The sequence below is a fragment of the Danio rerio genome, chromosome 18, assembly GCF_049306965.1.
Source record: "Danio rerio strain Tuebingen ecotype United States chromosome 18, GRCz12tu, whole genome shotgun sequence".
Taxonomy (NCBI): Eukaryota; Metazoa; Chordata; class Actinopteri; order Cypriniformes; family Danionidae; genus Danio; species Danio rerio.
In genome coordinates this window covers 28,847,608-28,875,317 of record NC_133193.1, presented here as the reverse complement: position 1 = coordinate 28,875,317, position 27,710 = coordinate 28,847,608, and the positions used below count along the sequence as shown (strand labels likewise).

At 40.1% G+C, this 27,710-nt stretch overlaps 1 protein-coding gene across 1 annotated transcript; it reads left to right on the top strand.

The window, feature by feature from the left end:
* The first annotated feature begins 511 nt into the window (after positions 1-511).
* LOC141378816 (uncharacterized) lies at positions 512-10,192 on the top strand. The gene is made up of 3 exons (XM_073930303.1): positions 512-545; positions 5,578-6,226; positions 6,329-10,192. The coding sequence occupies exons 1-3, from the start codon at positions 512-514 to the stop codon at positions 6,414-6,416; spliced, it is 771 nt and encodes a 256-aa protein (XP_073786404.1). The 3' UTR covers positions 6,417-10,192.
* The last annotated feature ends 17,518 nt before the right edge of the window (positions 10,193-27,710 follow it).

The window sequence follows — 27,710 nt, the reverse complement described above, 5'->3', positions numbered from 1 at the left end:
CCAAAATAAGAGGATCTGGTATCAATATATTCTCATAGACTTTCATCACACCTGATGTGCCGTGAAGCTTCTCCTATATGTTTTTTTTTTTTTTAACAATTTAATATTGTCTTTTTTTTCTCAAGAGCACTTCTTTGCATAGCCTCAACACACTGGAAATATGTATCTCAGCTCTTGCAAAAATATGTTGCTCTGGGTGAGTTTTGTTGCAAATTCCAGATAACAACTCCACTAGAGAGCGCTATCTACATTTTTGCAAATCGTCACCTTATAATTATAAGAATAAGAATATTGAGCTTCAAAGTTTTGTATTCTATCTAGCAAACAGTATGTGTGTAACATTTGTTTTTAAACAAAAAGTCTTAAAATGTAAACAACTTATAGAAAACACCCCATAATGTAAATAAGTTGTCATTTAATAGGAATATGTCAATATCTCAATTTTAACAAAAAAGTCAGATAGAACCTTATAATTCTAAGGTGACGAAATGCCTTAGGGGTTTGCATGACAATGACGGGTGGTCTGTCTCTTGATGATTTCCAAGGCAATAATATTAGTTAATTGTTACATATAAAAACAAAAACATGCAAAAAAAAAAAAAAAAAAAGAAAAAAGGCATCAGCCTTTCATATTTTTTTTATTGGATTGTGACTCCTGCGGTTACATTAGATTAATGACAAAGCACTAGCAGAGTTTCAGCAGATTTATTATTTTTTTTTTGGTGGGAGGGGTGGGGGGGGGGGGGGTCCATATTAAAAATTCGGACAACTTTCTGGCACTCACGTATATTAAAAATAAATAAAGATCACGGCTGAATGTGGAGTCTTCAAAACTAATAAGAATTGACTTGCTGTTTTCCAACTTTGCGCTCATACACTACGAACTCATACACTATACGAACAATTTAGCCTACCCAATTTACCTTTACCGCATGTCTTTGGAGTGTGGGGGAAACCAGAGCACCAGCAGGAAACCCACGCGAACACGGGGAGAACATGCAAACTTCACACAAAAATGCCAACTGACCCAGCCGAGGCTCGGAACAGTGACCTTCTTGCTATGAGGTGACAGCACTACTGTGCCACTGCGTTGCCTCGTAGGGTACATTTTGTAATAATTTTCAGATACACATCCTTCTTGTGCACATCCACAATAGTAGCCCACGCTTACAAAGGTCCAGAATTGCTCCCATACATGAGCTCATTTTTCCTTTTTTGACTGCATGCTATTACTGAAACTCATCGGAAAAGGCTTTAAGACTAAGCTAAGTACTCTGTTGGCTGTATGTCAGCGGGACTTCAGCTATTGGTTTTGTTCAATAAAACTATTATTTTTCAGTCCAACATCCAGCTGTGCAAAAAAAAAACATACCTCAAACATACATACCACAAACATAAGCGGGTGTAAGTGAAGTCATTTTTCACTACTGACCTACTGTATTGTTGTTTTACATTTTAAAAGTAACTTCTATTTGAAATATTGGACCTTATTCTTGAAACAAAAATGACGTGGCCCATATTGTTGTTATTCATTAATTTTCAAATGTACATTATAAAAAAAAAAATTATTTTACGTTTTTTCCCGAGAGAGATTTACAGACACTTGCCATAAACAAAAAGCATAAAATCACCAAGGCGAGACTGTTGCTATTTGGGAAACTCTGTATGTCACTAGTGTCACATGGCAGCCATTCTAAATTAAAAATTCCAATAGAAAAACAGCACAGATTAATTAATACTAGATGGAATGAATTAAAATACTGAGTTAAAATGAGTACATCCCCTTTAAAAAGTAACATTTTAAAACAATATCTCAATGAAAACAGACAATTTCCTCAATGTTGATAAGACTAAGTAATACATCTGATATCTAAAATATCTGTTTCAAATAACATAAAAGTAATGTTAGCAAAATAACTTAATTACAATTTTTTGTTTACCTCAAATTAGGGTAAAACAAAAATGAATATACGCAACAAAAACTACAACAAAACTAGTAGTTCTACATCATCTAGTAGTTTTATGGCATTTAATGATGTTGATATTGAATGGCAAATACATTTAAAATAAATAGATAAATATATTTAGAGAAAGTAGCTTTTTAAATAAAAATTTTATTAGTCTTTTTAACAAACAACACTGGAAAATACTATGTATTATCATAATATAATACTCCAACAAAAAGTACTGTCAGTCTGCTATCAACATCCCCTTTTGAAGTCATTCATTCATTTATTTTCTTGTCGGCTTAGTCCCTTTATTAATCCAGGGTCGCCACAGCGGAATGAACCACCAACTTATCCAGCAAGTTTTTACGCAGCGGATGTCCTTCCAGCCACAACCCATCTCTGGGAAACATCCACACACATTCATACACACACACACACACACACTCATACACTACGGACAATTTAGCCTACCCAATTCACCAACCGCATGTCTTTGGACTGTGGGGGAAACCGGAGCACCCGGAGGAAACCCACGCGAAGGCAGGAGAACATGCAAACTCCACAAAGAAACGCCAACAGAGCCGAGGTTCGACCCAGCGACCTTCTTGCTGTGAGGCGACAGCACTACCTACTGTGCCACTGCCAGCCCTTTTGAAGTCATGTTAACTTAATTTTTAATTTAAATCGTCTTTATTTGACTTTTTTATTCACAGCAACCCAGCTGCCGGAAATAAATTGTAAAATAACAGATTTTTTTACAGTGTACTTTTTACAAGAAATGCTAGAAAAATTGTAAAGTTCTACATTATTATTGCTATTATTATTATTATTATTATTATTATTATTATTATTTTGTTTTCATTTTGTAATATTCAAAGGGCTTAAATCTGACTTAGGAAAGTTTAATGTGCTGGCCAGTTTGTTATTTGACTAATAAATGACAATTGGCTACAGTTTTTAATTTAAATTTTTAACAGATTCCTGTTTTTTCTAATGATATAAGATATGATAAAGTTGTAAATTAAAAATTTTATTTAATTTTTTAAATAAAAAAAGAACTAAAAATAAAAATTAAAAGTATTTTTTAATATTTCTTTATTGTAAATATTTAGCAAATGTTTTTGGTACATCAAAACTGTGGTTATGACAACCACCCAACAAGCTAATCCAGCTAAAACATATGCTTAAAATGTCACTAAAATGCTATTTTATTTCAAAATTTAAAACTCAAAATTAAATAGAAATCGAGGCTTATAACTGCAAAAGATCTATTTTGTTCATATTCATATTTGTTCAAATGTCTTTGATTAATAATTACAGACACTGTTAAGTTGTTTTATGGTATTTATTTGGTCTTTTGCAACAACTGCACAAAAATAATCCTTTATTAATCCATGTAAAATGAGGGAACATTGCATTCACACTGCCCCTTACTATTCTCTTTACCTATAAACTGCAGTCAAATGCATGTTTAAGTATGTTTTGCAAAGGTTTTACAAAATAGGCTGGAGCATGTAATTCCAATGAGCCTGTGTTGCCTTCGCACCAGTGAAATCTGACCTGTTTATTCTTGCATGAACTGCCTCTGTAACATTAATTTACAATGCTACATCAAACACAATTCCAGTTATGCTGCTGTGTGCAAGTGAGACTAGAGATGAATATATTTGGTGACCAGTGAGTCTCACATTTGATCTAAATTTAGCTTATATAAAGGTTAAATTTAGAGCTTTATTAAAATTAAAGCTTTATTATCTTTAGCTATAATAAAGGAGATGCAAGAGGCTGAAATACGAAACAAATGCATTATTCGCTAGTACTAGCAAGACTGGAGACAGCAAACAATTAACTTCCCCCTAATTAATATAGTTTAATTCTGCCACCTACACACATCTTTATGGATTACCCTCAGATGAGCTCCGAGATGCCAGTTAGATCTATCAGAACGTGTTGAGGCAGTGCTTTGTTCTGCTCTGTTGTTAAGGATATAGCATTGATTTGAGCAGTCATTAGTGGGATGGTGTTCCTTCACATTGACTAAACCTGAGATAAGCAGTAAGTTCCCTATTTCCCTACAAACAGTCCACACAGTCTGAAATTGACCCTCTGTATTGCTGAGCTGTAAACATGAGCTAATCATCATCGAATCAATGAATCGGCTGTTATTGTGGCTGTTGTTGACCTTTTTATCCTGACTTTTCAGTTCTCCACTTATCTGAAAGCGACTGAATTAATATTAAACCAACCTGAAATTAAAGCTTTGATTTTGATCTTTATGATGCTAAATAACATTACATGCATAATAAACATTAGGAAAACATTCTGGGTGCAAAATTATTAAAGTTTTAACGATTGATGTATTTAAACAGTCTTTTATTGTGTTGAAAAACCAACAGTAAACATTCTGGGTTCCTGTTGTCCAGACTGACTGACCTTTTAAAAAATGCTTGCACATTTCTTGTTTCTTGCTAGATTGTGACTAAATATTGGATTTATTATTTTATTTATGTTTTTTTTTTCAATTTGTTTTTGTTTTTCGAGTTAGGACAGACTTTGTATTTCTTTTTGGAACCAACTGTCATTGAACTTGTTTAACTGAGTTAAATAAAAAAGCAGAAATTGTGTAGAATTTGTCTGTTTTAATTAAAGGGTTAATTCACCCAAAATTACAATCCTGTTTTAATTACGCCATACAAAAGGTTTTAAAAATATTAAGATATTTTAGGCCCCGTACTGTCAGGTCTTGATGTCCAATTACGATGTGTTGTCTATATCTTGCCTGTTCGTTTACAATGTTCATTTAATTATGACCATATTTGATTAATGTCTTTACACTTGCTATACAATTTACAACGTCACACATGCGTAAAAGCCAGGTTCTAGCATCTGTGCCACACTAGCCACGATGGAAGAAATTGTCTTGCTTTTAGCTCTGCAAAATATGCAAAGTTCGCCCAACTTTAAAATGATTTTGAGGCAGTGGAGGAGAGAAAGGGCCATCACCAGTATCAGTAGGAATTTGTGGGTGTAAAAAGATCTCAGGTCTGGTGGGAGCAAATTGTGGCAACTGACCATTTTTCTCCTCCATGTTTCCTCTGTTGTTGTTGTTTATTGCATCGGCGTTTACACACATGCTCTTCTTTCTACATCATTAAACCGCAGAGAAATACCACATTGTCACAAGTTTAATGACGTACAAAACAGAATGCTTAAATAAATCTGATTTGCCTCTTTACATGATGGTCGCATTGCCACATATCCAATTTATATCTGATTTATTTCCACATATGAAGGAGGCCTGAAACTGATCTCTGAATATCCGAATGCATGCTTTTTGTGTGTGTGTGTGTTTATTCTGTCATAGCACAGATCCAATCTGTGTAAAATAAGAGCAAAATCTTGGAATTGGGTCACATGTACAGTGCAATTGGAAAGTATTCATATAGGGGTTCACTTTTTCCAATTTTTTTATGTTACAGCCTTATTCCAAAATGGTTTAAATTAATTTATTTCCTCAAATTTCTACACACAATATGCCATAATGACAATAACAAAAAAAAGAAAAAAAAAACCTGAAAAATCACCTGTACTTAAGTATTCACAGTCTTTGCTCAATACTTTGTTGAAGAAGTGGAGTCCCAGATCCGCGCGCTGGTGGTAAGACGGTCGCGGCTACGGGAACGGCTTCTCGCCGTACCTAATGCTAAGGCCGTCTCATCACCTAAGGTACGTGGAAATTACAACCACATCATTCCCTCTACCTCAACCCCGCATCCTTCTCTGTCCAGGCCCAGCGCACCCGGGGCGCGGCTCAGCCAGGCGTCGTTCACGCCGACACCCGGCTACCACGGCGCCTGGGTGCAGCCGCGCAAGGTGCTTCCCAGATCCCGGGGCAGAACGTCTCCGCCTGTGTTCGAGATCTCCACGGAGAACCGCTTCTCCCCTCTCCGCGAGTCGGGTCCCGATGTGGCCATCATCGGTGACTCGATCGTTCGTCACGTCCGTGCCGCCTCCTCAAAAGGTAATAAAGTACGTACTTTCTGCTTTCCTGGTGCCCGTGTGAAAAATATTTCTACACAGATTCCAACCATCCTGGGCGCTGCCGAGAGCCCTGGTGCCGTTGTCCTCCACGTGGGGACAAACGACACCGGGCTCCGGCAGTCGGAGATCCTGAAGAAGGACTTCAGGAGCCTGATCGAGACGGTTCGACGCACCTCGCCCGCCACGCAGATCATCGTTTCTGGGCCGCTTCCTACCTACCGCCGAGGAAATGAAAGGTTCAGTAGACTTTTAGCTTTGAATGAATGGCTAATAACATGGTGTAAAGAACAGAAATTGCTCTTTGCTAATAACTGGAATCTTTTCTGGGAGCGTCCTAGGCTCTTCCGTCCTGACGGCCTGCACCCCAGTCGAGCCGGAGCTGAACTCCTGTCGGACAACATCTCCAGACTACTTCGCACCATCTGACTAGCAGGTAAAAATTCACAAAATTCACACTATAGCCACCTAGACTCTTGTTCACCCCACTTAAACATCAGTAACGCATATCTGGCGAATCCTATAGAGACTGTGTTTGTTCCTCATATTATTAGATTAAGAAATAAACGTACTGTGTGCTCCAGGAAAAATCTAGTAAGAATCAAACCAGAAAAACCAGTAGAAAGTGAAAATACAAATTTCGTAAAACTTGGTCTCCTAAACATCAGGTCACTTGCACCTAAAGCACTTATCATTAATGAAATAATAACAGAAAACAATCTTAATGCACTCTGTCTCACTGAAACCTGGCTGAAACAAAATGACTATATTAGCTTAAATGAAGCAACTCCTCCAGGATTCTTATATAAACATGAGGCTCGTCAAACTGGTCGTGGTGGTGGAGTTGCATCAATCTTTAGTGATTTCCTTAATATTAAACAGAGAAACGGACTTATGTTTAGCTCCTTTGAAGTATTATCGCTTAATGTTCAGCTTCCAGATACTATACAAAAACCTATGTTATCTCTCGCTTTAATCACCATATATAGACCCCCAGGACCCTATGTCAAATTTCTAAAAGAATTTTCTGATTTTATTTCTGACTTACTAGTCAAAACTGATAAAATGCTAATTGTAGGTGACTTTAACATCCACATAGATGACGCTAATGATACATTAGGGCTCGCGTTTATGGATTTAATACACTCACTTGGGATAAAGCAAAACGTTGTGGGTCCAACCCATCGCTTAAAGCATACATTAGATCTAATTCTGTCTTATGGAATCGAGGTTATTGACGTAGACATTATACCACAAAGTGATGATATTACAGATCACTACCTCTTACTATATAAGCTGTGTTTACCTGAAATCAGCAAACCCGCTCCAATACTCCGCCCTAGTAGAACTATTGTTCCGTCAACTAAAGATGAATTTATAAATAACTTACCTGATCTCTCTCTATTTCGTAATGCACCCGCAAACTCAAATGATCTTGATGTAGTAACCAGCAGTATGGATGCCATCTTTACTAGCACACTAAATACTGTGGCACCCATCAAATTAAAAAAGGCTAGAGAGATTAAAACTATACCATGGTATAATAGTCATACTCGGGCGCTCAAAACAGCAACCCGCGCCCTGGAACGCAAATGGAAAAAAACTAATTTAGAGGTCTTTAGAATTGCATACAAAGACAGTATGTCCAGCTATAGGAGGGCTCTAAAATCTGCCAGGACCGAGCACCTGCGCAAACTGACAGAAAATAATCATAACAATCCTAGATTTTTATTTAACACCATCTCTAAATTAGCAAATAATCGGTCATCCTTGGAACAAACTACTCCACCGCAAATTAGTAGTGATGACTTCATGAATTTTTTCAGTAATAAAATAGAAGGCTTTAGACAGAAAATAGGAGATGCCAAACTTTCTGCACCGGCTTATACTCCAAATCCTGTAAATATTTCATTAAATCATAATAATAACCTACACTGCTTCAAAATCATAGAACATGAAGAGTTAGTAAAAATTATAAATAGCTCTAAACCAGCTACGTGTATGCTGGACTCAATTCCAACAAAATTACTGAAAGAGCTGTTACCTGCTATAGGAGAACCTCTTCTTAACATTATCAACTCTTCTTTATCTATAGGCCATGTTCCAAACTCTTACAAGCTAGCTGTTATTAAGCCTATTATTAAGAAACCGCAACTAGACACCAACAACTTAGCTAACTATAGGCCTATTTCAAATCTTCCATTTATGTCTAAAATACTAGAAAAAGTTGTTTCCACTCAATTATGCTCTTATCTGCAGACGAACAATATTTTTGAAGTGTTTCAGTCAGGTTTCAGGGCTCACCACAGTACAGAAACCGCCTTAGTGAAAATAACCAACGATTTACTCTTAGCTGCTGACCGAGGGTGCGTCTCGCTATTAGTTTTACTCGATCTTAGTGCGGCATTTGATACCATTGACCACAATATCCTCATAAATCGCTTAAAGTCTACAGGTGTCCAGGGACAGGCTCTACAATGGTTTAAGTCATACTTAACTGACCGCTACCAGTTTGTAAATCTTAATGGACAGCCTTCACAAATCTGCCCAGTAAAGTATGGGGTGCCTCAAGGATCAGTTTTAGGCCCTTTACTGTTTACAATTTACATGCTACCTATGGGAGACATTATTAGAAGACATGGGATCAGCTTTCACTGCTATGCAGATGATACTCAATTATATATTTCCACTAAACCTGACGAGACGTCTGAACTTTCTAAACTAACTGAGTGTATCAAAGACATCAAAGACTGGATGACCAACAATTTTCTTCTCTTAAACTCAGACAAAACAGAATTATTACTTATTGGGCCTAAATCTTGCACACAGCAGATCTCGCAACTCAATTTACAATTAGAGGGATACAAAGTTAGCTTTAGCTCTACTATAAAAGATCTGGGTGTCATATTAGACAGCAATCTAACTTTTAAAAACCATATATCCCATGTCACAAAAACTGCCTTCTTTCATCTGAGAAATATCGCTAAACTACGAAATATGCTATCCATCTCAGATGCAGAAAAGCTAGTCCATGCTTTTATGACTTCGAGACTGGATTACTGTAATGCTCTATTTGCTGGCTGCCCAGCATCCTCTATTAACAAACTTCAATTAGTACAAAATGCAGCAGCCAGAGTTCTGACCAGGTCCAGAAAATATGATCATATAACCCCAATTTTATCCTCCTTACACTGGCTGCCTGTTAAATTTCGTATTGAATTTAAAATATTACTTCTCACCTATAAAGCTCTAAATAATCTAGCTCCTGTTTATCTAACCAACCTTCTGTCTCGCTACGAACCAACTCGCTCCTTAAGATCTCAAAATTCAGGGCTTCTGGTAGTACCTAGAATAGCAAAATCAAGTAAAGGAGGTCGAGCCTTCTCTTTCATGGCTCCTACACTCTGGAATAGCCTTCCTGGTAATGTCCGAGGCTCAGACACACTCTCCCAGTTCAAAACTAGATTAAAGACCTATCTGTTTAGTAAAGCATACACTCAATGCATCACCTAGCGGGTTCCACACTGGCTTCTACATCTTGCTTATATACACTATGAACAGCAGCTACGCTAATTATTCTCTTTATTCTCTATTTTCACCTGGGGATACTCATCCCGAGGTCCTCAGATTAGGCGGAGTCACTGATTGGATCCAAGACCAGCGACGTGATGATCCCAAGGATTCCATATCCGGGACCAGGCCATATCCTGAGCTGCTGCTGCGCTGATGGTCGTGGGGAGTGGAGAACATGAGTCTGATTCCAGCGACGCTCCAGGGACAGACGAGTCTTCATTGAGGCCATCTTCCAGCATAAACCACGGCGAATGAAGTTCTGCACAAGACTTTTGGCCAGCGGAGAAATTAAAATGGTTGTGCCCAACTGAGTCTGGTTCTCTCAAGGTTTTTTTTCTTCACTCCCATCAGGTGAAGTTTTTTTTCCCTCTCCGCTGTCGCCACTGCCTCGCATGGTTCAGGATTGGTAGAGCTACGCATCGATGAATTTGCTCTTCAGTGTTTGAACTCTCAGTAATGATTAAATCACACTGAACAGAGCTAAACTGAACTGAACTGAACTTAAACACTAAAACCTGAACCACACTGTTCCAGTTACTATGACCATTTATGTGAAGCTGCTTTGACACAATCTACATTGTAAAAGCGCTATACAAATAAAGCTGAATTGAATTGAATGCTCCTTTGGCATCAATTACAGCCTCAAGCCTTTTTGAATATGATGCCACAAGCTTGGCACAGCTGTCTTTGGGAATTTTTGCCCACTCCTCTTTGCAGTACCTCTCAAGCTCTATCAGGTTAGATGGGAAGCAACAGTGTACAGCCATTTTCAGATCTCTCCAGAGATGTTCAATAGGATTTAGGTCTGGGCTCTGGCTGGGCCACTCAAGGAGAGTGGGCCTTTGATGAAATAAAAAAAAAAAATAATAATATATATATATATATATATATATATATATATATATATATATATATATATATATATATATATATATATATATATTTTTTTTTTTTTTTTAGATAGCTCTCTTATCCTGCATAAATTCCAGAAAAAGATTTTCCAGAAAAAGAACCAAAACATTATCAAACCATTGAAAATGACTTCGGTAGTTCAACTGTAATCATAGGAAGCTATAACACTTTTGTGCACCCAAAAAACCTGAAATAGCAACTTTGTCTTCTGCATCAGAGTAATGCAATCCTTGCAAGTTGTGCTGTTATAACTATAATGCCAAATACTATTATTTAACATTCAACCTGTCCTGACGTGGCAGGGACGACTTGAAATTCCAATTGTCCACTGTCTATGGAAGGTTATAGTGCGCTCAATTTTAATCTAAAATATTTTCATTTGTGTTTTGAAGATGAACAAGGCTTTGAAAGAGGTTGTATTTGAGCTTATTTAATCTCTCTTCTTATCTAACTTCATACAAATACATTTTCACAAATTATTATACAAGATTTTTTAAAGAGATCAAAAGCTAGAGACCTACAAAAGCTTATAAATACTGTTATGCTTTATTATAAAAGAAAATTAGGTTCAGTCTTTTTTTCAACTTGTTTTCTTTTCATTTCAATTAAGTATTGTATTTATATTTGATGCTGTTTGATTAGAGACAGAATAGTAAAAAAATAAAACTAAGATCATTTTATCACGCTTGTGTCACTGAATCACACTGACTTTGATCATTCTGAAAACAAATGGCACATTCTTTAAAATGTCGTCTGCATGAGCGTAAATGATAACAATTTTGGGGAATGAATAATTCATGGGAGGGTTACAATTACACCTTAAAATGGTGTAGACCACCTCTTTTAGGTTAAAAGTATATGAAAGTCAGTTAGAAGCATTCCTTTCATACAGACAAACTCTGCACTCAATAAAATTGCTGAGCGAAATTGGAAATGAATTCTTTTCACCTCTCAGTCAAAAGATGAAAACCCTGGTTTGTTATTATAAATTATGACAGTATTATGAGAGCACCAGGGTTTTTAAAAAAGAGTTCTACAGCCTTCATTGTGACAAAAAAAAATTATGTTGAAATGCTGAAAGAACTTCAAATAGATGACACTTGGTGCATTAGCACAACCTTTTCAGCTTCACGAGTGGAAATGAAAAGCTCAGAAGCTTAATTGAAAAGATTGCTCGACTTTAAATGCTACAATAAAAAAGCTTTGAACCTACTTGAGGCAATAAATCAACTTTTGAAAAGTTATAAGACTGCGGCTGCTTTCAACTCCTGGGAAATATGTGTTTAGAACCTTTGGATAATAAAAAAGTACCTTTAGTGGTGCAACAGGCACAGTACCATAACAAAAATCATTTTTGTTCCTTATTCAACCCTACAAAGTCCATATACCATATATTAGCCATATATATTACCATATATATATATATTATACTATGGTATTTTAAGTATTTTATGGATGTATACATCAAGTCTGAAACAACTGTCATGATGACTTCTAAATTGTGGTCTTGTGTGTTAAACTGTGGGAGGAAGATGGCAATGGAACTTACCACAGAGGTAAAAGAGCTAAAAACACTACTAATATGTGGGATTCCATTAAGACGTTTTGCAATTTAGCCTTTTTTCTAACACTGCACATGGTCACCCGCAAAAAAAAAAAAAAAAAAGACGTATTGGTATTTAAATTCCCGTAAGAGTTTTAGGTTTTGCCTCCTACATTAGTACATTCCCAACACCTCTTCAGGTTAAGCTAGCTCGAAAATTATTATTTACAATTTGCAAATGTCAAGTATAAAACTCATTAGTTATAATGGGGTTTTTAAAAATGCATCCATTAGAAAGTCTAAGTGCAGCTCTTACAGTGAAAGAGGTTGTTTTTGAGCTCATGTGCTTTAGTCTCTTCTTATCTAACTCCATACTAATACATTTTCACAGATTATTGAACAAGATATTATGCCTGAAATATGCAACGTTTGCCCATTATAACCACATGCAATCTACTTTAAACAGGAACCAATTGCACTGGAATAATTGTTTTTAAATTAAGTCATTGTTATCCTTTTGAATAGAAGCACAGCTAATTATGCAAATGTATTATGCTCAAAATAGCCTGCTTTTTATTTACAAAAATTAGTGCTGTGTGTTCAGCTCAATAAATTACTGTCTATGAAAATCGAATCGGTTATGAAATGAAAGAAGGGACCTTTTTTTAAAATTTCATTTAATTTCAAAATAAATAAATAAACAAGGGTTATGTTTACATTAACAAAAACAAAAAAAAACTGAAAACGCTACGGTTAAAAGTAACCCTTGTTCCCCGAGGGGGGGAAGGAAATGCTATGTGGAAAATCTTCCACTATGGGTTTTCGTCAGAAACCAATCATCTGAAAAAGTATAAAATCGGGCCTATGAAATGCCAAATGATTTGGCGGCGTCAGCATGCACAGCTGGTGTCAATGGTAATCAGTCAAGTATATAAGACGCGGCTAGTGCAATGCTCGACAACCTTTTGAGCTTAACAGCTAAGGGACAATTGTTGTGGTGAAGGTACATAGCATTTCCGTTCCCCCCCCTCGGGGAACAAGGGTTACTTTAGTAACTGTAGCATTCCCTACAGGGCTACACTAAGAGGATGGGAGGGAAGACACAAGCCCGCCTTAACACAGGGGGGACTAAACCGTGTTTCAACACCCCAACCAAATTATTTCCTCAATCACCAATGGTTACTTAACACCCTTGAGGAAACCGGCACCACTCGCAGATTGTAAAACCTAGCAAATGTATTAGGTGTTGCCCAGCCTGCAGCTCTGCAAATGTCTGTCAGAGAGGCGCCGCTGGCTAACGCCCAAGAGGATGCAATGCTCCGTGTGAAGTGCACTCTCACCCCTGTGGGACACGGCTCAGTCTGGCTCTAAAGGGCGAGGGAGATTGCATCCACTATCCAGTGGGCCAACCTTTGTTTAGATACGGCACTTACCTTATGCCAGAGGATCTAAAGGTCTGAGTGTGGTCCACAAAGCACGAACAAGACGCAATAATGAAAAGGGGTTGGTCTGCCTCCTCCGCGGGCAGCACTTGCAGGCTCACTACCTGATCCTATAACGACGTGTTAGGAACCTAGGACACATAGCCGTGTAGGAGTAGGCCGGCCCGAATTCTAGGCACGAGTCACTGACCTAAAATGCCTCCCGGTCCCCAGACCCTCTTAACCGATGTCAACGCGACCAGCAGAGCTGTCTTCAAGGACAGAAATCTCAAGGATACTGAATCAAGTGGCTCAAAGGGCTCCTCACCTAGGCTCGTTAGCAGGTCCCAAGAGGGCATGAGAGGGGCGCAGGGCGGAACCTTACGCCTCGCACCTTGGAGGAACCGGATGATGAGGTTATGCCTCCCCACGGTGCCGCCATCTACTGCATCATGATGAGCAGAAATAGCGGCCACTTAAACCTTCAGTGTGGAGGGCGACAGCCTTCACTCCAGCCTGTCCTGAAGGAAAGAAAGCACAACATTGATCTGGCAAGATGGGGGGTCTTCTCAGCAAGAAGCGCACCACTCATTGAATAGACTCCACTTCAGGGCGTAGGCATGCCTAGTAGAGAAAGGAGGGGCTCTGCACGGGGGCGAGCCAGCTCCTTTCTCGGTTGACCTGAAACCCCAACAGGTGGAGGTGCCGGAGCACCTTGTCTCTGAGCATAGTCAATTGCCCCCGAGAGTGGGCTTAAATCAGCCAGTTGTCAAGAGAATTAAGTATGCGGACGCCCGTGGACCAAAGGGGGCATGATCGTCCTCCGCGAGCTTTGTGAAAACCCGCGGAGACAGAGAGAGCCTGAAGTGGAGGACCTTGTACTGTCATGCTCGATCCTTAAACGCAGACCGCAGAACTGTTGGTGGCGTGTAAGTATGGAGACATGCAATACGCGTCCTTCAGATCTATTGCTGCAAACCAATCCCGAGAACGAATGCATCGGTTGATGCGCTTCTGCGTAAGCATTTCGAAGCGTAGCCTGTGACAGCAGCGGTTCAAAATGTGCAGATCTAGGATTGGCAATTCTACAGCAATCTCTACTCGCAAGACAGGGGCGGACGCAGGACTGAGCCTGGTGAAATACACACCCGTGAACTTGGAAAGCCGTTTCGCGAACTGTATCGCAAAGCCGAGTCTGATGTTAAGGATGAGTCATTGCGATGTGCTGGCCCGCGCTGACCAGGCAGGCAGAGCCCTCGCAAGTGAACCCGCCCGGGGAGCGCTGGGAGAGACTCACTCTCGTCCTGACCCAAACTCCGGCGGAGGGGCTGCGAGAGGAAGAGAAAGAACGTTCTCTCACGCTCTGTGAGCCATTGGCGAAATGTACCGATCCTGCGAGCTGGAAAGCACAGCGTCCCAAACTGGCAGTGTTCAGGCTGTCACATCCAGAGAAGGGGAAAAAAGCTCTTTCTCTGAAGATTTGATGGCATTTTTTTTTTTACGCCATTAAATGAAGAGTCCCGACCTCCAGCGGGGAAAGAGCAAATTCCCTCCTCTCCAGATGGCCCGTCTCAGGGATGCTTCGCAGTCCGTTTACCGAACTTAGCAGCACCCTGGGGCGGGGGGCCCTGGTTTCCTGCGAGATGCTCGGCACAGCCACTTGGTCGGAGGCACAGGCACGGCAGCAGAGCCAAAAGCTACAGGCGAGTGCCCTCGGCGAAAAGCAGTGGATGTGGATGGCTCGGTGGGAGAAAGCGGTCTTACAATCCCGCCGACAGATTATAACCCATCCTCCAACTGCTCCCTCACCGGCGTGAACTCCTAGGCAAGTTCACTAACACTGGCCGAACAGGCCAGCCCGGGATATGGGTGAGTTAAAAAAAGCGAACTTTTTCAACATCAGGCACATCACCAGTTTTAGCTTGTGGTGGCATTTACGGCCACTAATGCACTAATTCTAGGCCATCGTCTTTACCAGGGTGCGGAGCTCATGCCCAGTTCTGGGTCAGAACCATCCTCGCGCAGCTGGGCCAGGGCCTGCGCTTGGTTGGCTGGTAGGTGGCCATAGCATGCACGCTGAAGGTGGAGGCACACGTAGCATACTGCGTAAGCCTACTGTGCGCATCCAGGAAGAAGGGTTTTCACACCCCTCTAGTCGGTCCGGCCGCGGGGCTGGGGGATAAACCATCTCCAGAGCCACGGCCGAAGCAGCCTGGGGAAGCTTGGCCACTAAGTCTGCTTCTAGATTCGTCACTGCGTTCATCAACCCGGAGGGAGGAGCGGGCTTGAATCCTCATCAGACATTGACAGCCCACCCTCCAAGGATGGTGAGGATGGAAGCGGATGCAGATCGAGCAGAAAAAAGTGCCCTCAAAACTGTTTGAGCTTACTGTGCACTTCCGGGAAGAAGGGGACGGAAGGTTTTAAATCTTCCACATAACCCCCATCTAGTCGGTCCGGTCATGGGGCTGGGGGATAAACCATTACCAGGCCCACGGCCGAAGCGGCCCAGGAAAGCACGGCCATCATGTGTGCGTTTTAGATGCCAACGCTGTGCTCCCCACACCGGAGGGAGGGAACAAGCGGGTTCGCATCCTCATCAGACAATGACAGCCCATCCTCTGATGCAGCGATGGACATCTGATCCTTGGTGTCATCTTGTGTGAGAGCGACCATCCAAAGAGGGAGCGCTTCCCTTCACCTGAAGCTTGGATGGTGCTCTTGGAGGAATGAAAGGTCTGCAGCCTGAAGGCGGCGGATTTACTGCCACTGAATTCCTTAGATCTGCCTGAGTGTCAACCGCAGTGTGGGGGACAACTGGAGTGGGTTGCTCTTTTGCAAAAGCGTGCCGTGATCTTAATTGTGCAACGGACATGACATCAAAGAGACGGCATGCACTGCCCTCGGGCACCGCATTAACATGCTGGACCCCCAGACATGAAACGATGTGCTCGTGCCCATCATCCAGGGATAGAAAAATATCGCATCCAGAAACACATAGTCAAAGCGATGTCTTGAAAAAGACACGCTGCAAAACCGTGTTGCTCTTTTAGGAAAGCTTTTTCCCTATATACAAACCGCTCTTGGAGGACCGGACCCTAAAGAACACCAGGCAAGAGAGAAAAACCCAGCTCAACCATCTGCCACTGCGTATACGCGCTCTGGACCGGGAGAAGCTGCTTCTCAATCTCTCGTAGACACAGGTTGGAGAACCCTCAAAGACTCTCTCAGAAGCTTGTGAAAGGCTCTGAAAGCGAAAAGGATGTCGAGCATTGCACTAGCCGTGTCTTATTTACTAGACTGATAGTCATTAACGCCAGCTGTGCTTGCTGACGCCGCCAATTAATTTGGCATTTCATTGGCCCGATTTTATACTCTTTCAGATGATTGGTTTCTGCCGAAAACCCTTAGTGGAAGGTTTTCCACATAGCATTGGAGTTCCCCATCCAAAGGGGAACTTTGTATGTGTTTAAAATGTTTGGCCTACTGGGATGCATTGACAACCAAATCGATTGTTTAGTGTTTCTTTTCAATGTCATGTCACCATATTGGTCTGGCATATGTAATAAAACAATTTTTAATAAAAAAAATTAATTTGCAAGAAGGGACATCATGGTGGCTCAATGATTAGCACTGTCGCCTCACAGCTAGAAAGTCGCTGGTTTGAGTCCTGGCATTTCTTTGTGAGTTTGCATGCTCTCCCTGTGTAACATAACTGGTAACATATATATTGTAACATATATGCTGGAGGTAAACATTCCTTTCAACATTCCATGAAAACGGTCTGGGTTCAATTTCCAGGGCAATTTAGATCACTCGGTGACGAAAAGTCTGGCCTAAAAAAAATTCCTGCTGATAAGTAACGAGTTTGGGACACTTCACAGAACTGTCCTAAACCACTCTCTGCCGACTTCAAAAAAACATGGCAGATATGATAAGAGGAAACAAGCCCATCCTTAGTCAGCTTTTGCTTATAGAAGAAAAAGACATTCCTCTCCAATGTTTTTTATTTAAACAAAGACATTTAGAACCCAAATCTCTTGTTTAATTACACTTAACTTTTGTAATGTGTACCATTCCTCATAGTTTATACAAATTCGTACTTTTAGGCCCTTTTTAGTTTAAATAATGTAAGGATGTGAAAAATTATGTTGATGTACCTTTAAACCCCCCATGTTTGGTACCGATGGGTTTCTGCTGACATTTTACAACACATGATGCATAGAGCAAGATCATAAATCGCATTGCTTCCCTTCTTTAATGAAAGGAAGGTTTCGCGCTTAAACTTTGCCCTGAAATCATTGGTCAAGAATGCTGAACGGGTTGTCACGTGACCCGCAGGTATAACCAGACTGATCCCCAACATCTTAACAGAGAAGTCCGGACAAAGAACTCGAAAAAGCTGGCCCCTTTGAGGGGCGGGAACAGTCCATGCGGCTTAGAAAAGCCGCTGGCCCCTCAAAGGGGCCAGCGGCTTTTCTAAGCCGCATGGACTGTTCCCGCCACGCTTTTCTTATTTTCCAACAAAGTAAACTCAGTTTAAAGTTTGCGATCGTGTTTGTCCGAACTGTATTACAAACTCAACGCATCAAGAAGGACATCAAAGGAGTTTCATCAGGAAGAGACTCGCATAAAGAGAGAGACCTCCAGACATGAAAGTTCAGGTATTTTTAGTTATGCGAATAAGCTGTGCCCCTTTTATCAAAAAGGTGTTTTTTTATAATCTCGGTGGTCCTGAATGGTGTGGTGGAACTGGAATTTTTGTCCTTCTTTATCTGAAATCTCTATGTCCTCGCTTAACTATTTCTCTTTCTTGTTACACGTTCTATAGACCCGATATCTCCACGTGGTTTACCTATGTTCTATGTTTGATGTATGTTCGTGCGTTTGTTCGTTATCTGTCTGACTAGTCAATAAATCCCATTATAATCAAATGAATTGTATTGTTTGCCTCATAGAAAAAGTCACTGGAACACAGATTCCCCTGCCTAGCTGTTATAAGTTGATTAAAACTTATGAATGATTAATCTACTTCACAAGAAGTAGCAATTAAATTCCCTTTTTCTAAATGAATAGATCATAACCGTGTCCGCTCAGAAGAGCGGCGGCTCGGGTTGTTTGTTTGGTCAAATTAACAATAAATTGATCCAGGATATTAATTATTAATAATAATTCGTTAATGTTGATAATTAATATTCATAATCTGAGAGTCCACTTGGTTGCACGGGCAGGATATACAATCATATGTTTGTTTGACCAAATTGACTGAAGCTTAAGCCGGAATATTAATAATTAGGAATAAACCGTTATTGTTGATTATTAATATTCATAAAATGAGCTAATTTCTGTTACACCCCATGTTCGCATGGGATTCCTCCAGGTGCTCTGGTTTCCCTCAAAGTCAAAGACTTGCGCTATAGGTGAATTGAATAAACTAAATTGGCCATGATGTATGAGTGTACATGTGAATAAGTTTGTTTGGGTGTTTTCCAGTTGGTTGTTGAATGAATGAAGAGCAAATGTAAACTCTAAAAAAAGGGGGGGGGGGGATTATGCAGACAAAATAATTGGATAAGTCTGACATGTATCAACAGAAAGAGAATGGTTACAACATAGGCTCATTCTGAAAACGTAGCCTTATATAAATTTCTGGAGATCGCGAATTATGTAGCCAGAGGAACGTATGGCTGCATTTCTTCTTTAAAATGAACGATATGGAGCGGAATGACGCCGTTTCTTTTCAAGCTTACCAGCTGACTGCTTACCTTCGTGTGGACGGCTTTTCGCTTATACCAGTTTGTTCAGTAGCTCGACATGTAAGTTGGCAGCCCTTAATCGGAGGGCAGAGTTGACTGCGACAGCAGGGTTTGAGTATGGTGAAGAACTGTTCTAGAAAGTGGGTAAGACAAAAACAAAAGCTAAAAAATAAAATGAACAAGTAAATAACAGGGTGAGAATGTGGTAAAATGTGAAAACATGGTAAAAATCAGGGGCTTTTGTTTTTCTAGATTGCTTTTCAACAAACTGTCGATTGGGTTTAGGGAAGGGGGTGGGCAGGTCAATTCGTGCTTTTTAAAACACTATTGGTTGAGTTTAGGAAAGGGGGAGGGTGGGGGTTATCAGTCAGTTGGTCAGTCAGTAAGTCAATCAGTCGGCGGCTTCTGGTGGATTTACAGTACATGAGAGCAGCAGGCGCGAACAGCATTCGCAAGAGAAATTTGAGATCCTAAAAAGCGTACACAGCAGCCTACAGCAGCAATCCTGCAGTGGATTTGAGAAAACAAAAACTGCAACAACAAAACAAAACCATAGCTTCTGGGATGTATTTGGCACTCTCCAGAAATGTACGTAGAGGTACATAATCAGACAGAGCCTGGGTTGGCGAATCCTTGTCATTTTACTGAACAATACAAAAATGAATTGTTGCTGCTTCTTCAAACTTCTTATTTAAAATGAGCTGAAGCATCACAGTTGATGAGGTTTTTTTTTTTTTTTTTTTGACAATGTAACTGTTGTATGTTCAGTCCACTAAAATTTTTTAAATGAATCAGTTTGTGTTGGCACACCATGAATGTGTGGAACTCTGCATTTTTCAGCGTAAGATCAAGTTTATTTATTACTATCAGCTAAAACACACTTTAAAAATGATGCAAACTATTTATATGGACTAAATTTAGACAAACAAATGTTCAACCTATTTTGCTGTTTTAAACTCCCCACTTGAATTGTTTGCAACCACTTACCTTTAAAAAATAGTAAATCCAATGTGTAATTTTTTCAGTGCATATGCATGGATAGAAAAAAAACTGAATTTCCATTTTATAACAACTTTAACTGTGTAGCTTTTTTATTAATCATGGCCACAGTAATTATTCAAACAAATGAGAAGATTAAAGGCAATGGAATAAAAATGCTTGTAACGAAATTGGATTTAAGGCATGTGACACTCATCCAGGCTTTAATTCTTAGGAGCAGATAAGACCGCTCACATTAGCCCGACCACTAAAATGCCCCTGTGCTCTCGTCTCTCTCAAGAAGACCATCCTTCCATCTTAATACGCAGGTCACGGATTTTGTTCAGTCCAAATGTCAGGTTTTTCCTGGAAGCCTTTAACGTCTGACATTTTTGTTGGGAATGAAAGAAAGATTCCTTCCAGGCCAAGACGGAAATAAATTCTTTAAGGAAACACAAAAAGGTTGAAAGTTTCAGTACACAGTTGGGGACACTGAATATCATTTTGTCTGAATATCATTTTCATAGTCGCAATAGTGTGTGACTTCTGCAAATTACTTTTACTCAAAGATCAGTATTAGTCGTGGTTCTGCATTTAGATTAGTCCCTGTATGTGTGTGTGTGTGCGCATTTATTCATGAATCATTCTAGGGTGATTTTCATTAGTCAATGGTCACAAGTTCCCTCATTTCCAATACCGATCAATAACATTGGTGTTTCCTAAAACCATTGTTTTAAACATTTACAAACAGCATTGCAAACTGTTGTGGATCATGCTCTTGGTTACATACAAGATTACATCCAGCGCATTATACATTTTTGAAAACCATTGTTTCAGTTTGCATATTTTAGCATGATATTACTCAGCACTGATTTTGTGCACATCAATGAAGGTATTAAGTAATGTGAAAGCACATAAAGAACTATGAGAGGGAGTAAAAGATTAAAAGAAAATGTCAGTAAACCAAAGTAGTGAAGTAGTCCCCGGATGCCACGTTTTGTTGTCGCAGTATCTCAAAGAAATAGGAGGCAGGCTCATGTGTGGGGGAGTTTGCCCGATTCAGCAGGTAGAATCAGCATCAGTGAAGAGAGCACTATGACTGGCTGTTCAGCTCCAAATCGGAGCGATAATACAACAACTGAAGTGATAACTAAGCCAAAGAAGGAAAAGGAACTCAAAAAGCCATCTTTTATTTCATCAAATTTCTTAAATATTTGCAAACAATATTGATTATCAGATTATCAGAGATATTTGTATGAGTGAATCCCTCTTTTTTGACCAACAAAGTACTGTGAAAATAGTAAGTAATCTCTGCTTTGTTTATGGTTTTGTTATGGTTTATAGGAGAAGCACTTTAGCATCTAGACCAGCAGCCGGTAAGTACATTTAAGACTTGTTTCAGTTGTTGTGTATGGTTTGAGGACTTGTTTTCAGCTGTTTGTGTAAAGTGTTAGGACATTTAAACTTGCTTTCAGTTGTGTATAATACTAGAAGTGTTTAGCCACTGTTTCCTTGGTTACTATAAGAGCTTGTGTAGCGAACGCAGACGCGGTATGCGTCGTCCGCCTCAGTTTCGGCCCTTGTTTTGACTTGGGAGGCGTGTCCAAACGCCAGGTAACCACTATATAGTTAGCACGCTAGCATTAGTCGGCAGGAGAAGCACTTTAGCATCTAGACCAGCAGCCTGTAAGTACATTTAAGACTTGTTTCAGTTGTTGTGTATGGTTTGAGGACTTGTTTTCAGCTGTTTGTGTAAAGTTGTAGGACATTTAAACTTGCTTTCAGTTGTGTATAATACTAGAAGTGTTTAGCCACTGTTTCCTTGGTTACTATAAGAGCTTATGTAGCGAACGCAGACGCGGTTTCGCGTCGTCCGCCTCAGTTTCGGCCCTTGTTTTGACTCTCGAGGCGTGTCCAGCTGAATTCAATCAGCTAGTGCTTTGGGGTTATATAAACAACTAGTTAACCGCGGCAGCGGTCGCGGCAGCCTCGTGTGAAGACCGCCTCGTGTGAAGACCGACGAGTGTAAAGACCATCGACTCTACCTGCGCGACTCCACCGAGCAAAGACACAGACAAAGCACTCGAGTACTTTACTTTTTTTTTTTTTACGTTATCTTTTGTTGTCAGTGCACTTTTATTATGTGTTTTCTAATTCCTGTTGTTACTAACACTCGCAAAACACGGGAGGTACGCCGCAGGCGTAATCCTCACAACCTTCGTTCTATACCTGTATCTACTATTTCACAACTCTCTCTCTCTGTGGGCCTCTGGAATTGTCAATCAGCTGTTAACAAGGCAGATTTTATTACCTCCATAGCTACATATTCAGACTATAATCTCATGGCTCTAACTGAGACCTGGTTGAGGCCGGAGGACACTGCTACACATGCTACTCTTTCTGCTAATTTCTCTTTTTCCCACACTCCTCGTCAGACAGGGAGAGGGGGTGGGACTGGACTACTAATTTCCAAAGAATGGAAATTTACTCTGATACCGTCCCTGCCAACAATCAGCTCCTTTGAATTCCATGCAGTCACCATTATCCACCCCTTCTACATAAATGTGGTTGTCATCTACCGCCCACCAGGTAAATTAGGTCACTTCTTAGATGAACTGGATGTTCTTCTCTCATCTTTTTCTAATTTTGACACTCCCTTGTTGGTGCTAGGTGACTTCAACATTTACGTTGACAAACCGCAAGCTGCAGACTTTCAGACTCTGCTTGCCTCTTTTGACCTAAAAAGAGCACCTACTTCTGCTACCCACAAATCAGGTAATCAGCTAGACCTTATTTACACACGACATTGCTTCGCTGATCAAACACTAGTAACTCCACTACAAATATCTGATCATTTCCTTCTGTCTCTCAACATCCACATTACTCCTGAGCCGCCACACACTCCAACACTGGTTACCTTTCGCAGAAACCTACGATCTCTCTCACCCAATAGACTATCCACCATTGTTTCAGACTCTCTTCCTCCATCTTGCAAACTCTCTGCACTTGATTCGAACAGTGCCACTGATACACTCTGCTCCGCACTAGGATCATGTCTAGACCGAATCTGTCCTCTTGCATCCAGGCCAGCCCGTGCCAGTCCTCCTCCACCCTGGCTTTTGGATGCTCTCCGTGAGCATCGCTCAAAACTTCGGGCTGCAGAGAGAATTTGGCGGAAAACTAAAAATCCTGCACAGCTCTTAACATACCAAACTCTTCTGTCCTCTTTCTCAGCTAAGGTTACTTCTGCAAAGCAGACATATTACCGTCTGAAAATCAACAATGCCACTAATCCTCACCTACTTTTTAAAACATTTTCCTCCCTCCTCTATCCTCCTCCTCCACCCGCATCCTCCACACTTACTACTGATGACTTTGCTACATTCTTTTGCACCAAAACTGCAAAAATCAGTGCTCAATTTGCTGCACCTACAACAAACACGCAAGATACAACACCAACACCACACACACTCACCTCTTTTTCTCAGCTCTCTGAGTCTGAGGTGTCCAAACTCGTGCTATCTAGCCATGCCACCACCTGTCCACTCGATCCCATTCCCTCTCATCTCTTGCAAGCCATCTCTCCTGCAGTCATACCAACACTGACTCACATAATTAACACATCTCTTGACTCTGGTTTATTCCCCACTTCATTTAAGCAGGCTAGGGTAACCCCACTGCTAAAGAAACCCAACCTGGACCATACGCTACTTGAAAACTACAGACCAGTATCCCTGCTTCCATTCATGGCCAAGATTCTGGAGAAAGTAGTGTTCAATCAAGTTCTGGACTTTCTTACTCAAAACAATCTCATGGACAACAAGCAATCCGGCTTTAAGAAAGGCCACTCAACTGAGACTGCCCTGCTCTCGGTCGTGGAGGATCTCAGACTGGCTAAAGCAGACTCTAAATCATCAGTCCTCATTTTGCTGGACTTGTCAGCTGCTTTTGACACTGTCAACCACCAGATCCTGCTATCTACGCTCGAGTCACTGGGCGTTGCGGGCACTGTTATACAATGGTTCAGATCTTACCTCTCTGACAGGTCATTCAGGGTGTCTTGGAGGGGAGATGTGTCCAACCTACAGCATCTAAACACTGGGGTACCTCAAGGCTCTGTTCTTGGGACACTTCTCTTCTCCATCTACACATCATCTCTAGGACCAGTCATCCAGAGACATGGATTCTCCTACCACTGCTATGCTGATGATACCCAGCTATACCTCTCTTTTCATCCTGATGATCCCTCGGTTCCAGCTCGTATCTCAGCCTGCCTGTTGGATATTTCACACTGGATGAAAGATCATCATCTTCAGCTGAACCTCGCAAAAACGGAAATGCTTGTAGTTTCTGCCAACTCGACTCTACACCATAACTTTTCAATCCAGATGGATGGGGCAACCATTACTGCATCCAAAATGGTGAAAAGCCTTGGAGTAACGATTGATGACCAACTAAACTTCTCTGACCACATTTCTAGAACTGCTCGATCGTGCAGATTCGCACTCTATAACATCAGAAACATCCGACCCTTCTTATCTGAACATGCAGCTCAACTCCTTGTTCAAGCTCTTGTTCTCTCCAAACTGGATTACTGCAACTCTCTACTAGCTGGGCTTCCAGCTAACTCTATCAAGCCTCTTCAACTGCTCCAGAATGCAGCAGCACGAGTGGTCTTCAATGAACCTAAACGAGCACATGTCACTCCGCTGCTAGTCCGTTTGCACTGGCTGCCAGTTGCTGCTCGCATCAAATTCAAAGCTCTGATGGTTGCCTACAAAGTGACCTCTGGCCTTGCTCCTTCTTATCTGCTCTCACTTCTGCAGATCTATGTGCCCTCCAGAAACTTGCGTTCTGTGAATGAACGTCGCCTCGTGGTTCCATCCCAAAGAGGGAAGAAATCACTTTCGCTCACGCTCACGCTCAATCTGCCCAGTTGGTGGAATGAACTCCCTAACTGCATCAGAACAGCAGAGTCACTCGCTACTTTCAAGAAACGACTAAAAACTCAACTATTTAGTCTCCACTTCACTTCCTAATCTGCAATTGCCTCTTTGAATAGCACACTAACTGTACAAAAAAAAAAAAAATAAATAAATAAATAAAAAATAAAAAATACTAATACTACTAATACTTCCCTTCTTAGACTTTACAGACCTGAAACTTGCCTATAGCACTTATTCATTGTTGCTCTTAGTTGTGTAAATTGCTTCCTTGTCCTAATTTGTAAGTCGCTTTGGATAAAAGCGTCTGCTAAATGACTAAATGTAAATGTAAATGTATGCAGCTAGTTCCAGTTTTCTGTCATTTCTGCAATGACAATGACAATACAGATCACTAAGATACATTTCACGCAGGTGCAGAAAATATGTTTACATTTTAGTTCACTGGCATCTATTTGTTGTGTTGAAACACTACTTTTTGGTCCAGATGGGACCAGATGTGAGGCAACAGCACAGTTGTTTTTGGTTGCCACTAGTTCTTTGACATTGACTGTGTTTTCCAGGCTTATCATGTCCAGATTTTAACCTTAAAGGCAAAAATTGGTTCCTAAAATTACTAAAGTGTACCTTTACACTGCATTTTTTTCAAAGTCCCAAAGGGGCTCATTATGTCCAGAATATGATGGTTTCAGTCTTTTCCCATTATTTGTTAACTTGTAACAGGTTACACAGTAAACACTCCAAATCAACATGCTTGGTGCCCTTCAGAATTAAGGATTATGATTTTCATCTCTATGATTCTTTGACTATTACTTCATCCGTTTGAAGTTGTTACTTTTGAAGGGAAACTTTTAAAGAGATTAAGCCAATTGAGCGCATGTGGTAGGTCTGTTGTACCTTCACCTTCACATTGTGAATTTGAGCAACTAGCATCGCAACACACACATTTTCAGTTTACACTCAAAACAAAGGCAAAGAAACTTGATCCAATAAAGCATCGAAACTCCACTTCCTGCTAGAATTTTGTAAGTTCTATTGCAAGGCAGAACAGACAGAATGCAGAAGTATGAATGCCTACAATTGTGTTGGATTTGTGCATGATATGCGCCATGGGGTAGAGCAATCACTCGACAGAGAAGTAGAAATCAGGCTGTACAGGGATGAGCTTTTACAAATAAAATGCAGGCAAGATTACTACCGTGTAGACAAACTGTGAGTAGCTAATGAATTTTTTCAACAGTGCATGTTCTTTGAAAGTTATCTAGAGAATTGTTGTTTTTGGCAAGCGCATCTCACAATGTTTACTTGCAATGTTGGATAAGACCAGGAAATTCAAACCATTTTTCAATGAAGAGTTTGCCAAAAGTAGATAAATCTCCTCAAAGTTTTTTTTTCCTATTCAGACCAAACTTATTGTTTATTATAACAAACAAAACATTTATAATTACAATAAAACATGAATTGCACTTTGCGCAAAATTGTTGAATATTGGATATGAAATGTTTTTTCATGTATTTTATTATTTTTTATTAATATTAGAGATCGCTATGTAATTCATAACTGCTTGAATCTCAACAGCTGCACAGCGTCAGTGCACAACTATAAATGAGGATGCTTCAAACACATAGCAGGTGTCCTGGTTTGTAGAATGTGAATGTGTAAATGTGTTACGTCATGTTTCTTTTGTACTATAGCTTTAATGGATCTTCATACAGAATATGCTTATTGTTTAGTGGGCATCATGTCATGTTTGCCATGACTAAATGTACAAAAACTGCAACATGATAAATGTGTGTGTGATATTTTTATAGTGCAAATAGTTTTTTTTTATAGCAAACTTTGTATTTGTGTGTGGCTCATTCATCATTGCAATAATACTGAATAAACTATTATTTATAAACTATTATTTAATAATGTTTTCCCCATCATTAGCTATGTTTTCATTCACCTATTTTTATGCACATTTTGTAATATTACATAAATTGCTTTATGGAAATGCCAAGATTTGCATCAGTTTTTAAAATCTATATCAAAACTTATACATACAACTGAGTAGGTGAATAAAAAAAACATGCATAAATTAAGATGGAAATATATTTACTAAAAAGATTTTTTAAAAAGTTTAATTTTGTTCACCGGATCATGTCATATGTCATATCACAAATAAGTGGCATCTGAAATGTTGTTTTGGTCATTCTAAAATCACACATTACTAATGCTATAGAACTAAAGACCTCTTAAAGCCACTGTTGCATTTCATCTTTGTCTTCTGAAGCACAGGTACTTTAATAGATAAGAAAAATTCAATTAAATTCATTTAGATCTCTATAGCGCTTTTACAATGAAGATTGTCAAAGCAGCTTAACATTAAAACTGTGTTTGTCCAGTTTTCAAAGTTGAAGTTCAGTTTAGTTCATTTAACTTTCACTGCTGAAAGTCTGAACACTGAAGAGCAAATCCATTGATGTGCAGCACCACAGGTCCCTAAACAAGCAAGCCAGTGGCGACAGTGGCAAGGAACAAAACTGATGAAAGGGAAGGAAAAAACCTTGAGAGAAACCAGTTGGGCACGACTATTTCTCCTCCAGTCAAACTTC

Excerpts from the sequence above, each read along its gene's own strand:
- LOC141378816 (XM_073930303.1), top strand. The coding sequence starts at position 512 with ATGACGGGTGGTCTGTCTCTTGATGATTTCCAAG. Across the intron at positions 546-5,577 it reads GTCTCTTGATGATTTCCAAG|AAGTGGAGTCCCAGATCCGC; the intron begins GCAATAATATTA and ends ACTTTGTTGAAG. Across the intron at positions 6,227-6,328 it reads TACCGCCGAGGAAATGAAAG|GCTCTTCCGTCCTGACGGCC; the intron begins GTTCAGTAGACT and ends GGAGCGTCCTAG.